The sequence below is a fragment of the Grammomys surdaster genome, unplaced genomic scaffold (genome assembly GCF_004785775.1).
Source record: "Grammomys surdaster isolate TR1022 unplaced genomic scaffold, NIH_TR_1.0 125671, whole genome shotgun sequence".
Classification (NCBI taxonomy): domain Eukaryota; kingdom Metazoa; phylum Chordata; class Mammalia; order Rodentia; family Muridae; genus Grammomys; species Grammomys surdaster.
The window spans coordinates 371,173-385,583 of record NW_021620508.1 but is presented as its reverse complement, the minus strand read 5'-3'; the positions used below and the strand labels follow the sequence as shown (position 1 = coordinate 385,583).

At 48.5% G+C, this 14,411-nt stretch overlaps 1 protein-coding gene across 1 annotated transcript; it reads right to left on the bottom strand.

The window, feature by feature from the left end:
• Positions 1 to 9,960: 9,960 nt before the first annotated feature.
• Positions 9,961 to 10,920, bottom strand: LOC114638960 (free fatty acid receptor 3). Its single transcript, XM_028787563.1, has one exon. It carries the CDS (start codon positions 10,918 to 10,920, stop codon positions 9,961 to 9,963), a length of 960 nt encoding a protein of 319 aa, XP_028643396.1.
• Positions 10,921 to 14,411: the final 3,491 nt, after the last annotated feature.

Genomic DNA, 14,411 nt, shown 5'->3' with positions numbered 1-14,411 from the left:
GGAAGTGACAGAAGTAAAAAGAAAATGACTTGAGAGGAGGAAGTGGATGTACAGGAGTGAGGAGAGGGAGAGAGGGACGAGGAGGGAGTGAGGATGGCAAAGGACATTGTATACAAATTTGAATGTGTCACACGGACATGAATTCCTTTGTACGATTAGTATATCCTTAGGAAAATAAAGCTGGGGGCTAGTGGGATGGCTCAGGGATTAAGAGCACTGGCTGCTCTTCCAGAGGACCTGGATCAATTCTCAACAACCACATGGTGACTCAACAACCATCTGCAACTCCAGTTCCAGGGGATTGGATGGCCTCTTCTCGCCTCCCTGGGCACCTGGCATGCAAGTAAGGTGAAAGTGGTGCACACACATATGTGCAGGCAAAACCTTACACATAAAATAAAAGTTTTTACTAAAGAAAGAAAGAAAAGGAATGGAAAGGAAAGGAAAGGAAAGGAAAGGAAAGGAAAGGAAAGGAAAGGAAATCTGGTATGTATCTATAACCCCACCACTCAGGGTACTGAAGTAATCATTGTGAATTTGAGGCTACCCTGGGCTACACAGTGAGATTCTGTCTCAACACACACACACACAGAGCGGGGGCAGCAGGCTTGTGTCCTCCACAGCCATCTCTGTGAGGAAGGGACACAGTCCTCAGAGAAGCTCTGCAGGGTGACCAGAGACTGACCTGAGACCAGAGACTGATAAGAACACTTTTGAAAAGTCAGCAGGTCCCTTGCCCCACTTAACAATGGGGACATGTTCTGAGAAACCGAGTTAGTGAATTCCAGTGGACACCACAGAGTGACTCACATAAGCCCCGGTGTCGGGGTCAGTCCCTCTGTGTGGCTTTTTGAGGCTATAGAGACACAACAATCTGCTTGATGCTGCAAGCCTACAGTTCCAGCAGCTGGGAGGCAGGGGCAGGACCTTGAAGAGTTTGGCACCAGCCGAGGCTACATAGCAAGATTCTATGAATAAGGGACATGTGTTCGATGACTGTCAGTAGGTGAAGGTGCTTGCTGCAGGGCTTGGTCCCTTGGACTCAATCCCTCCAAAAACCCCCATGGCTAGGGAGACAGCTCATTCCCAGCATGTGTGCCTCCACAAAGGCACGCACACAAACACCTCCAAAATAAGTAAGATTCACGGCCTATCACTGCAATAAAACAAAGCTCACTCGGCATCTGCAAGATGCACAGGGTGGGGTCCAGAGCACACTGTATTGTAGTGTGGGAAATTCAGGTCTCGGTTTGAACTTAGAATTCACTGTCCCCAGGGCCCATTCCAGGATGAGCACATTCCTAAATCAGAGGACACTTGCTGGATTAACATTCAGAGGAAGATGGGAGAGGCTGATTAACAATCCTCAGACCACAGGGGAGGGAACCCACCTGCGAGTGAGGAAGGCCTAGAGCACATAGACATATTCCAGGAGAGGGGCCCAGGATGGGAGGTGGTCAGGAAGCTGGGCCCTTAATGTAATAAACCTGGGCAAATGGAAGACACTCATTGTCATAAAAATAATGTGCAAATCTGAATCACCTAGAGACCGGACCTGGGAAGGTCAGCCTTTGTGGTTGCCCTCTTGAACTCTGTATGAAAACTGCTCCCAGCTTTTGCTCGGGGTTCTTCTTGCCTGCATGCGAGGGAACCCCCGTGCACCGGTTATCATTAAACCTCATGTTTTTGCAGCGAATCCCCTGTCCATGAGTGTTTCTGCGGGAGCACGTCCCCCGGTTTGGATCTTAGAGTCCAACAGTAGGAAGTTTTGTTCCTGGGTATGGTCTGCTGAAGCCTGCGACCCCAGCCCTTAGAAGGCGAAGGTGGGGAATCAATCAGGAGTCCAAAGTAGTTCTCTGCTACATTCGGAGTTTAAAGTCAGCCTGCAGGATGCACAAGACCGAGATTCAAAAGTTTTTGTTTTGTTTTCTTTTGTTTTTCGAGACAGGGTTTCTCTGTGGAGACCTGGCTGTCCTGGAACTCACTCTGTAGACCAGGCTGGCCTCGAAATCAGAAATCCACCTGCCTCTGCCTCCCAAGTGCTGAGATTAAAGGCATGCACTGCCACTGCCCGGCTCTTAACTTTAGTTTTAAAATATTTATCTACTTGTTTATTTGGGTAAGGTGGGGAGTCTGTATCGACATCAAAGGACAACTTAGGAGAGTTAGTTTTTTTCTTCCATGTAGGTTCTGGGAACCAAATTCAGATCTTCAGGCAAAAAGATATCAGGTGTCAACTTCTGACTTTCATGTTCATATGTGTGGGCACACACAAACAAGTACATACAAATACACCTCACCCACACTCTCCCTACACACCACACACACACACACTCAACCTTACTGAGGCAAGAATATTCATTCACTCTAAACTAATGGCTCTGACTCAGGACTTGATATTCCAGGACTATCGAGTTATAGAATTTCTCCATCACTCTGTAATGTCCCAGGGGCATCTCCCCTGTCTACGTCTCCGTTTTTGCTATTCCAAGCCTATGACAACCACTGATCTGCTTCCTGTCAAGGTGTACCCCATAAAAGGGAAAAATGGATGAAACAAGGAACATGGAGTTCTCCATGGAGCTCAAGAACAAACAGAGCAGGAGAAAGAGGCCACAGGGAGGAAGGTCCCTGGCAGGGCAGTGGATGGGGGCAGCCTTGCTTAACTTTCAAAAATAAGCTGATATGTTTTGTGATGCGGCGGCATGATGTGGTGGGCCCGGGCTGAGGCATCACCCCCTGAGGTACCAGTCATTTGATGGGTCTAGTATAAAATAAAATTTATTTTGGACCATGAGAAGGGGGGGGTGTCTGAGAAGAGAGTAGAGACAGAGAAAGAGAGGGGACAGAGAAAGATAGAGAGGAGAGAGAGAAAGAAGGGAAGAGGCCAGCTGGGAACATGTGGAGAGAGAAATGGGGGACAGGGAGGGAGAGGGAGAGGAAGAGGGAGGGGGAGGGGGAGGGGAGGAGGAGGGGGAGAGGGAGAGGAAGGGGGAGAGGGAGAGGGATAGGGAGAGGGAGAGGGAGGGAGAGAGAGAGGGGGAGAGGGAGAGGGAGGGGGAGGGAGAGGGAGAGGGAGAGGAGAGGGAGAGATGGGGGGGGGGGGGAGACAGGCAGAGAGCACAAACAATCCTTTTATAGCAAGCCAGGCTCCTACCTGGCTGTCGGGCGGTGCCTAGAAGAAATGCTAACATTCCTCCATTTTGGTTTAATTAAAATGTGAGAAACTAGAAAGAGGTGATGGTAAAGCAAGAATTGGGTCATCATAGTCTTTAGCTGCTGACTTCGGGGAGACTGTTTTGTGTTTAGGAACCTAAGAAAATGAGGATGGGGATGTTGGCTGATTCATGGCTGTCCAGGGTCTTTCATTGCTGTCCCGGGTCTGTGGGACCATCTGCAGGTAGGAAGGTGCGGGCCCAGGAGAAGCATCTGTGAGAGTAGATTGGAGCCTCTGTAGGTTGCTTCTCTGGAGCTGTCCTGGATATAGATTTTGAGTAAACATCTGGACTTAGCCAGATGTTGAAGCACACATATATATACTAGAGGCAGAAAATAAAGTTTAGCAGGTTTCGGAGAAAAAGCGTTTTCTTAGGTGTACATTTGAAACCCTTAGGTCTTGGTAGTTGGGGTGAGGGGAGTCCCAAAACAAGGTAACAGGGGAGGAAGCCCACCCTCTGGATTAGGCAACAGGTAGAAGCTTAGGCTATTGACTGGCAGGTGTGTATAGATGGAGTCTATTGGGTCTATGAGAAGTAGATTTGAGTCGGATTCCTATAGCTTACAAGTTTACAAAAGAGATAAATTAGTTGACAGCATGAACAGTCTTTAAGGTGAGCTTAGGGAAGACCAAAACCTTTCGTGGAGCAGAAGGACCGAGAAGGGCTTTCCCTCTCTGTCTAGAAGACGGAATGTATATTAATTTAGCAAAATGAGAAATATTTTAAACTTTGTATTTAAAACACAAATAAAGGAAACTTAAAAATTTGACCTTGTCCTAGTTGGTCATATAGATTTAGCGTAAGAAATGCTTTAAGTCTGTAGTTAGATGTTAACCAAAGGAAACTTAGAATTTGAACTTGTGATTATAAAAGTGGATCATATAGTGGATATAGTGAAATGTTTTATCAGGGTTAGGCTAATGTATCAGGACTCCACTGGTTAATTTTAGGATTTTGAACCTTTGAAATATAACAGTGTCATAGCAAGGGAAGAGATCTGAAGCATTCTGTCCCTTAAACCATCGTCATCATTTAAGTTTGTACGTCCTTCAGCCTTTACATCTTATGATTCCCGTTCTTCAGACACCTTTCTAGACCCTCATTTAGATCTTCATAACTTAAGCCTTTTATTTGATTATTTACCATGAGATATAGGGTTAATCACTGGGAAGCAGTCACTGCAAACTGAGGGGTTTTGTTGTTGTTGTTGGTGGTGGTGGTGGTTTTTTGTTTTCTTGTTTTTTTGGGTTTTTTTTTAGATAAGGAAGTAGCAGGTTACATCTGTGAAAGGCTACCTGTGAAACTGTCGTCTATGTTTTATCATGAAGTCCATGAAAAAGACAAACCTGTCTGCCTTTTTGATAAGAGATCTGGTAGTCTTAACTAATTAACAGATTGACTAATGAGATAATGTGGTGGTAGAGGAGCTAGTTATCTGTCTTCTAGCTGTCAAGCTCAGGTAGTTTAGCTGTCAATGGAATCAGAAATCTGGGAATAATAAATTACAGTCTAGATGTTATATATTAATTAAAGTGACAGTGTCGGTCTCTAGTCCACTCCCCAAGCAGTTTTCCCCAGGTTCCCAGGTCTCCATCACAACTTAGGCAGAGGCAAGGTCTCCCTCAGGCCCAGAAGAGCAGAGGCCTTTTCCTGTGGAGGAGGAACATGGAGAAGTGACTCATCTTGTCTGAGGTAACACGAGACATTTAATTTTCCAGATGTTCTCTGTTTGTCCACAGTTTAGGCTGAGCCTTGGCAGTGGGCAAGGCAATGGAGCAGTCTTTCTCAGTGGTTATGGTACCACAATCCAGTTAGAGTCCTTTGTCGCTGTGCCCATATCTTCTCGCAGACCTTTGCGGGGTCACTGCTAGATTTGGGAGTCTCTGTCTATCATAGTAAGTTCAAACGGTTAACATTATATTTAGCAGATCTCTGACAAGATTGAGAGTTAAAATCTAGTAAGTTTATCTGAGTTAGACAGCTTGTGTCTGTTTTTAATTATTTGTTCTAGATTGTATCTAGTAAACAAGAAGTTACATTGTAACTTACTAACAATGGCAAAAATAATCTATCTACAAGGTGGAGATCTTTGGCCTTTTTTTTCCCCTAACAGGTCTTAGATCTGTGGGCCATATGGACCTTTTATTTCAGAAAACAAACTCATGGGTTCTGCTTTGAATGCACTTTTAATTGTCACTTGGCTTAGGAAAGTTTCTAGAATATCTATGGCCCTCTAAAGACAAAGGCATGGAGTTAGGGAGCTGGCTCAGTGGTTAGGAGTGCATGCTCCTTTTCTTTTTCATTTGTTTTTCTTTTTTTCCCCATCCTCCACCCTCACCTGAAACCCCCTATACCATCCCCCTTCCTCCTGCTTCTATGAGGGTGTGCCCTCCCACCCACTCCTACCTACCCACCCAGTGCCACCTCTCCACCCTCGAATTCCCCTATGCTGGGGCATCCAGCTTCATGGGACCAAGGATCTCCTCTCCCACCGATGCCAGACAAGGCTATCCTCCACTATATATACAGCTGGAGCCATGAGTTCCTCCATGTGTGTTCCCAAGCTGGCAGTTTAGACCCTGGGAGCTCTGGTTGGCTGGTATTGTGGCTCTCCATGAGGCAGCAAACCTCTTCAGCTCCTTCAGTCTTCTCACTACCTCCTCCTTTGGAAACCCCATGATCAATTCAATGGTTAGCTGCCAGCATTTGCCTCTGTATATGTCAGGCTCTGGCAGAGCCTCTCAGGAGACAGCTATATCAGGCTTCCAGGTGGGGCAGTCTTCGAGTGGCCCCTCCTTCAGTCTCTGTTCCACACTTTGTCTCCATATCTGCTCCCATGAGTATTTTGTTATTCCTTCTAAGAAGGACCAAAACACCCACACTTTGGTCTTCCTTCTTTACGAGCTTCATGTGGTCTGTGAGTTATATCATGGGTATTGCCAGCTTTTGGGCTCATATCCACTTATCAGTGAGTCCATACCATGTGTATTCTTCTGTGATTGGGTTACGATCTTTGGCTTTTTTTTTGGGGGGGGGGGGTTCGAGACAGGGTTTCTCTGTGTAGCCCTGGCTGTCTTGGAACTCACTCTGTAGACCAGGCTGGCCTCGAACCGCTTGCCTCTGCCTCCCATGTTCTGGGATTAAAGGCGTGCGCCACCACTGCCCGGCTGGAGACCTTTTCTTAAAGTCAAGATGTTCTCAAGTAAGACAGTGGTGAAGCAGTGACTGCCCATAATAAAGATGGTGGATAGTCATGTGACTGCCTTCAATTAAAATGGCACTGAAACTATAGTCAGTCATGTGATTGCCCTTAACTAAGATGGTGCTGAAACTGTAGCTCTGCCTCTCTTACTCTACCCTTACCAAAGGTGGTAGAAGCTACATGTTACATCCTAGACTGGAATGGCATTTTTTTTTTTTTTCGAGACAGGATTTCTCTGTGTAGCTCTGGCTGTCCTGGAACTCACTCTGTAGACCAGGCTGGCCTCAAACTCAGAAATCTGCCTGCTTCTGCCTCCCAAGTGCTGGGATTAAAGGCGTGCGCCACCACCGCCCCCGGCTTTGGAATGGCATTTATTTATAGACGTGTGGCTATGTATCAGCAAGGAAACAAACAGATATACAAAGAGACAAATGGACATGATGTTGCCTGCCAGGCAGGGCGTTCTGTGTATGTGAGGTGATCTCTCTCTGCCACCGCAGGAGCCTCTGCTGTCATGCCATGCCAGTCAGAGCGGAGAGGAAGATATGAAGACAGCACACAGCAACGGTTTGGCTGCTTGTGTGCCTAGGGAATCTAGTAACTGCCCAACCCTTTCCCCACCAGAGCTGCCTTAGAGCTGATGCAGACCGGAATGGAAAGAAATCAGAGATAACAATTTCCCAGAAAGTAGAAGTTTAAGACTGCCCGTTGGAGTAAACAGCCAGCAGCAGCGAGGCGGCAGAGAGAGTGAAGTCTGAAACAGAATCTGGAGAGTGTTTTTAGAGTCACAGGAGCAGGGAGCAGAAGGAGAGGAGAGAGTAAACCAGCTCGATCAAGGATAGGACCTGAGTTGGGGATCAGGAGGAATAAGGAGGTTTGGGGTGAAGGTAGGGAAAAGCTTGTACATAGAAGACCTTCCGTTTTTCTGGATCACTGACAAGAGTTGTAAACGTTTCTTTAAAAGTGTCGTTAAGTAGCCATTTAGAGTGGGTATTGGGGCCAGATTTAGTGTGTGAATTTGGAAGCCTTCCAGTCCACAAGGCATCCCAGTAGGGAGTCTGGAGGTGATGGTGAAGAGGAGGTACCCACTGAGTGAGAATAAAAGTTATTATTTTTATTCATAGGTGACCCAAGGATAGACTAATAACAGAACCTGCAGCACAGGTTAGATTACCAGGTCATTATGTGGCAACTAGGGGCTGGGGGCTGGCCCCCAAGAGAGACCAGATCACTCAGTACTGGGATTTTTGAGAAAAAAAAAATGGAGGAGCCCTGTCTCAAGAAGAGAGAAATCTCACCCAAGGGAAGAGGTCATCAATGAGAAAGGCTAGCCATGAAGACTGTGAATACCTCCATCCCCAAGGACACCAGAGGGTGACTGGTCAACAGTTCTCCCTCAGGACTAGGGGCTGTTTACACTGACCAGTGGGGTAGATTACCAAATCACTGATGTTCCGATGGAGAGATTTAGCAATCCAATGGCTGGAAAGTCCATGCAGCAGCAAGACCATGAACCTTCAAGTTTATGAATCTGGGTCTTGGGATCATTGATGTGTTTTGTGAAACACGGTGTGATGCTGCAGGAGGGGGTGCCTTATCGGATGCTGAGGCATCCCCCTGAGTACCAGACATACAACAGGTATACTATAAAATGACGCTTATTTGGGGGCACGAGAAGTGGGGTTGAGAAAGGAGTGGAGGCAGAGAAAAGAGAGGCGACAGAGAAGGAGAGAGAGAGAGAAGGGAAGAAGCTGGCTAGGAACACAGGGAGGGAGAAGGGAGGGGGACAGAGTGGGAGGGAGAGAGAAAGGAGAGAGAGAGAGAGAGAGAGAGAGAGAGAGAGAGAGAGAGGCCAAACAGTCCTTTTATAGCAAGCCAGGTTTGTACCTGGCCATTGTTAGGTAACTGTTGGGTGGAGCCTAGAAGAAATGCTTACATAAGTAAGAGTTATTTTAATTTTTTAGCCATTATGAAGATCACATTGAGAGTCTTGTACTTGTTAGGTCAGGGATCCATGTTGGGGCTCTATTCCCAGCCCTTATTTTATTTGGAGACAGGGTCTTAATCTGTAGCCCAGGCTACCCTTGAATTTAGGATCCTGACAGGTATCTACCTCTATTTACTGCCTGGACTTACTTTGGCAATGACTTTGAGGAAGATTTCTCAGGCAGCAGTTCTCAACCTGTGGGTGGAGACCCCTTGTTTTTACAGGAGTCACCTAACCGTGGGAAAACATGGATACTTACGTTATGACCCGTAACAGTAGCGACATTACAGTCTGGAGTCGCAACAAAATAATTTTATGGTCGGGGGTCATCACAACACTAGGAAGTGCGTTAAAGAGTCACAGCGTGGGGAGAGTTAGGAACCACAGCCAGGAGTTGGAAAGACGACTGAGGTCTAGGCAGAGAGCTGCTCCAGCAGACACTTTGCAGAAAGGGTAGAGGCGCCTGGGAGTGGAAGCCCCAAAGCCCAGCTCTCCAGCCTTGTAAATCATCCTGTTAGGCACTGGAGAGCACACATCTGCATCTTCGCCCCTGCTTCATGCCCTGTGTTAGGTTCGCTCTTGGCTGAGGAGCTGGGCTGGGGCATGAGCTCCCCCACAGTCTCTTTCTCCAGGTCCCATTTAACCCTGAGAACCTTTTCCCTGCCCCATCTCCTTGCTTTCCAGGGAGACAGTCTTGGCAGTTTGGAATACACCTTTTCCTTTTTTCATCCATAGAAGCCCATTTTCAGTCACCAAATGAGCTACGTCCCCAGCCCTAAATTTTTTTTAAAAAGGTAAAACTATAATAGTTTTATCCCTCCAGCCCCATCCTTTGCAGGCACCTGGGCATTTGTTCCATTCCGTTCCTTCAGATTGTGAGTGGTCCTTCCCATCCACCACATACCCTACCCAGAAAAAACAAGGAGTAAAAAAAATACTATTTTCTTTTTCCTAGGTACTGAATTTATTTGGATAATTTTTCTCATTGTCTGCCATTGTTCATAAGTATCCCAGAAGACGTGAGTTTACAGAAGAGTAGGAACTGTCTGGGAAACTCTCACAAGGGCAGGCTGTCCCTCGCCCTCCAACACTCCACCCCCACTCTGCAATTCTGAGGAGCTAGGAGGAGTCAGCGGCTCGCACCCCTCCCCCACCCCAAGTCCCTGGATCAGCTCTGGCCCTGGGGCAATCCCCTCCCTTTTCCACCCAGGGAGGCTCTGGTGCTGGCTCGCCAAGGCAGAGGCTTGGCTCTTTCTTCTAGAGAAATCCCTCACCTCCACAACTTTTCAGAATGGAATTCAGGATAGGAAGGGGGGCAACCTGGAAAGTCCCGAATGAGCACGCCCAGGGCAATCTGAGCGACAGCAATGTCTTCAGCCTGTCGCAGTGCACTCTAGTCTGTCTGAGCTAGGGAATGACCTGCACACACACACACACACACACACACACACACACACACACACCTGTCTACGCCTTCCTGCCTCTGGAGAGCTCTCTGCCAGCCAAAGCACTGGGCCCATGGTTCCACACCCTCCTCCGCTCCACTCTTTTCTCTAGCTCGGACACTCCTTGGATGGCTTTTCTCCGTTCTTTACCTTCAGTTCCAAGCTGACTTCCCGAGTCCAAGGCACGCGAGCTCTGATCAGCCTCCCCAGGAGCTGATGAAAGTCGGCTTGGAACTTGGAGGACGAAAAGTAGAAAACCAGAGGGTCAATACAGGAGTTGAGGGTGCTGAGAAGGAGCACGTAGCTCCGCCAGGATGGACTCTCACCGCGCACGTAGCCCACCACATGGGACATATTGTAGGGGCAGAAGCAGACGAAGAAGATGAGCAGCGTAGCTGCAAGAAGCCCCATCACCCTCTTGCGCCGGCGCCGGCTGGCTCCCCGGCTCAGAACCCACACCAGGCGACTGTAGCAGTAACTCGTGATACACAGGGGCACCATGAAAAGGACCACAGCCATCTCCAGTCGCACAGGTAGGAGGACAGCCAGCTGGTCCTCCCGGAATTCCAGGTAGCAGGTTCCATTGGTCCCCTGGCTGTCGGTTGCGTTTCCCCAGTATTCAGTGACATAAACCACACTACAGTGAGCTGATGCCAGGAACCAACAGACTCCACTAACCAGACCGGCCTGGGCCAGCCGGGGCCGGGTTTTGTACCACAGTGGGTAGGCCACACTCAGAAAACGTTCGATGCTCACAGCCGTCAGGAAGAGGGAGGTAAGATAGATGGTGGTGAAGAAGAGGAACCCAGAAAGAGGGCAGAGGATGAAGGGCAGAAGCCATCTCATGCCGCAGGCCGCCTCCACCATGCGAAACGGCAGGAAGAGGAGCAGGAGTAGGTCCGAGATGGTCAGGTTTAGCAAAAGTAAGTCCACGGCCACCGGGCGGCGGCGCAGCTTGCCCACGAAGACCACCAGGGCCATCACGTTGAGGGGGAGTCCCACGAGGAACACCAACAGGTACACGGAAAAGAAAAGCCAATGACTGCCAGGAAAGAAGCTTGTCCCCATGGTCGCAGATGCTAGGGAGACAGAGAGGAATAGGATAGTGTTGGGGAGTTGGGGACTCTTCCGGTTCCCTCACCGGAAGACTCTTACCCATCAGGCAAGACTGTTGTCAACATTGTCTACACCCCACCACCATGTCCCCACATGCAATCCCCAGCAAGGTGGTCCTTCCTACCTCTTTGATTTCCTGTCCCTCATCCAGTGCAAACATCACCTAGGTGACACCTCTGTGTGTAAGCCTCAGCCCCACACTCACCGCGTGTATTGGAGAACTGGCACTCTGCCGCCCAGCACCCTGCTGGCTTCTACAGCACCAGGGCAGTGAGCTATCTGTCCAGCAGAAAGGATAAAGTCTTAATGATGCCTATGACGTCACTGGCCGCAGAGCTGCACAAAAGATGCTTTGAGCTAGCTGTCAGGGCTGTGTCCATATGCAAAAAGAAAGGACAAATTCCAAGGATGTGTGTGTCTCCGCAGACGATCCTGGGGAGGACCTTCCTTCATCCTGCTTTGCCTTTATCTCCTTCACTTGAATCTCCGCGTGCCTCTTTAGAACCATGCATATCTAGTTCCCGTCTGAGTGGGGAGTGGGAGGCACAAATGGAGGGCTGGTCTCTACAGCCAACTCCGTTTCCTGCTAACTCTGTGATCTGGGAAGGAATGAGTTCAACCCTGTGTCTCCCACTCTATAAAACAGAGGTACCGATAGAAGTCCATTTCATAGATTAAAGCATGTTGGCCGGGATGTAGCCCAGTGGAAAGAACACTTAGACTGGGCTGTTAGCTCAGTGGGTAGAGCGCTTGCCGATCCTGCCTGAAGGCCTGAGCTCCAGTCCCCCAGCACATAGAGCAGGTGTGGTGGTGCATACCTGTAATCCAGAAGTTAGGAGGAAGATCGGGAGCTCAGGGTCATCATCAGTTCCTAGCTACACACAGTTTGAGGCTAGCCTGGGCTAAATGAAGGCCTGTCTCAAATAAAATAAAACATGCTAAGTACATAGAATAGAGTCTGTCCCATCGTCTGGGATGACGGTAGTGAAGGTGATGGTAGAGGTGCAGACAATGGTGACAGCAGTTATCTTTCGGTGGGGGCATAATCCACAACAGGCCGTCAGGGTGCCACTGTTTTATGTCCGCCATCATTTTTGCTCATGACAGAGAAGTGACTCTCCAGGTCCTCTTCTTTCTTAGGCATCATGGGGGTGGGGTGAGGGTACAAGTTCCACATCTGGCTCTGTTTATCTTTTTTTTTTTTTTTTGAGACAGGGTTTCTCTGTGTAGCCCTGGCTGTCCTGGAACTCACTCTGTAGACCAGGCTGGCCTCGAACTCAGAAATCCGCCTGCCTCTGCCTCCCAAGTGCTGGGATTAAAGGCGTGCGCCACCACCGCCCGGCTCTGTTTATCATTTTTTGCTCACATACTTATGGGAGAGAGCACGAAACCAACACTGGCGCACTAGAACGGCTATCAGCACAACACCAGAGAGCTGCACATTCTGGCAAAGATGGAGGGATACCACAGTGTTTGTTGATGGCTGAGGAGAACACACACGATGGGGTAGTCACTTTGGAAATCAATATGGTGGTGTCTTTAAAAAGTTGAACGTACACCGGGCGGTGGTGGCGCACGCCTTTAATCCCAGCACTTGGGAGGCAGAGGCAGGCGGATTTCTGAGTTCGAGGCCAGCCTGGTCTACAGAGTGAGTTCCAGGACAGCCAGAGCTACACAGAGAAACCCTGTCTCGAACCCCCCCCCCAAAAAAAAAGTTGAACATACATTCACACAATACCAATAATTCCACTATGAATATTTATTGAAGAGACTCGAACACGTGTACATTCTGAAACACCGGCTCACACAACCTCCTCATCCCAGCCCCAGTGACCTCGGATCACAAGTGGAAATGACCCCTCCACAGCCAGATGCATTGGGATAATGGCATAGTCAGGGTGAACTACTCACGCATACCGCATGGCTCAAGCCTAAAACGTATGCTAAGTGAAGTGAGCTAGACATTGCAGGCTCTGTCTCACACGGTTTCCTTTGCATGAAACGTCCAGAAGAGGCAAATATTTTACAACAGAAAGTAGATTCGTGGTTGGGAGCAAGGCTGAGAGGCGGGAGATAGAGAGAAAGAGATACAGTGTGAGGAACCGAAGGGATCTTTCTGGGGCTGTGAAAATGGACTACATACCTGCAAGTTTATTTTTAAAGCTTGGCTTGTATACTTAGCACGGATGAATTTTCCAACGTTGTTAAAGGTGCTGCTGTGAGCCAAGCAGTTTTTATTGCTTCGGGGCTTGCATCTAGTGAGAGACTAAATAATATAAAGACATAGATGCTAAAAGGCGGCTCTGTCTCCTGGGGGAGTTGGATATCAAAAGATCTAGTTAGAGGTGGGGCGGCTCTACCCAGCGGAGGAAGCCGGAGTGAACCACTCTGGCCTCATGGGCTCCAGGAAGGAAGTAGTTTCTCCATCCCTTGAGTGGGAGGAAGGCCAGGTAACTGGGGGCAGTGGTCCTATCCCAACAGGTGCCCCAGGACAGTGGGACAGAGGTTTCTAACCACTGTGGGGCAGCCAGTGATGCTGCACAGACTTTTACTAAGATTCTCTGGTGTCCCCACTGCCCAGGAGCCAGGTTTATTACTCCTGGCTTTCATGGTGAATGCAAAAATGAAATAAAAGATGGACCTGCCTACTCTAAAGTATGGAGAAGATTTTTATTGTAGATATAAGGGAGAAAGCAGACAGAGGGAAGAGAGAGTCCAGGCTGACGGTGGGTGACAGACTAAACTGGACCGTGGAAGGAGAGAGAGGAGGGAGAACAAGAGAGGAGCCCCTGACGAAGATGACCCAGTCAAGAGGCCAAGAGACTGGTGTAGCCAAATGGCTAAGTTATATAGGGATCAGGCTAGGGAAAGGGAAGCCCAGGCCCTGGGAAGTTAGGGTAGGGGGCAGAAGTGCTGGGAGAAGCCACAGGTACTGAGGGATGCTGGGAGAGCTGGCCAGCATCTGCCTTGATATGTTAAATAGGCAACCCAGCCAGTATGTCATGGGCTGTCTCTCTACATATTTACCAAATAAGCAACACAGAACTTCTTTGTCAAGAGATCAAAGTATCTATGCATTCAGCAAATGTTTGCTGAGCACCTACTATGTGCTGATTGCTGAACGCCTACTATGTGCTGGTCTTTTTTCCTAAGTGCTGTGGATCTACTGTTCAAAAACCCTACATTCAAAGAAATTTAAAGCCTCAAAGAGGTTCATTCTTCCTGTCTGTCTGTCTGTCTGGTCTGTCTGTCTGTCTTAACCAGGGTCTCACTATGTAGTCCTGCCTGTTCTGGAACTCACTAAGCAGACCAAACTGGCTTTGACCTCACAGAGATCCACTTGCCCAAAGGGATGATTTGCATGAACCAGTTCAAGTGCTCTGGCCATTCTGCTGTCGGTCATCACTAGAGGTTTTACTCTCATGAGAAAAACAAGCTTGATT

What these genes read in the sequence shown, in the direction of transcription:
- LOC114638960 (XM_028787563.1), bottom strand. Translation starts at nt 10,920, where the DNA reads ATGGGGACAAGCTTCTTTCCTGGCAGTCATTGGCTTTTCTTTTCCGTG.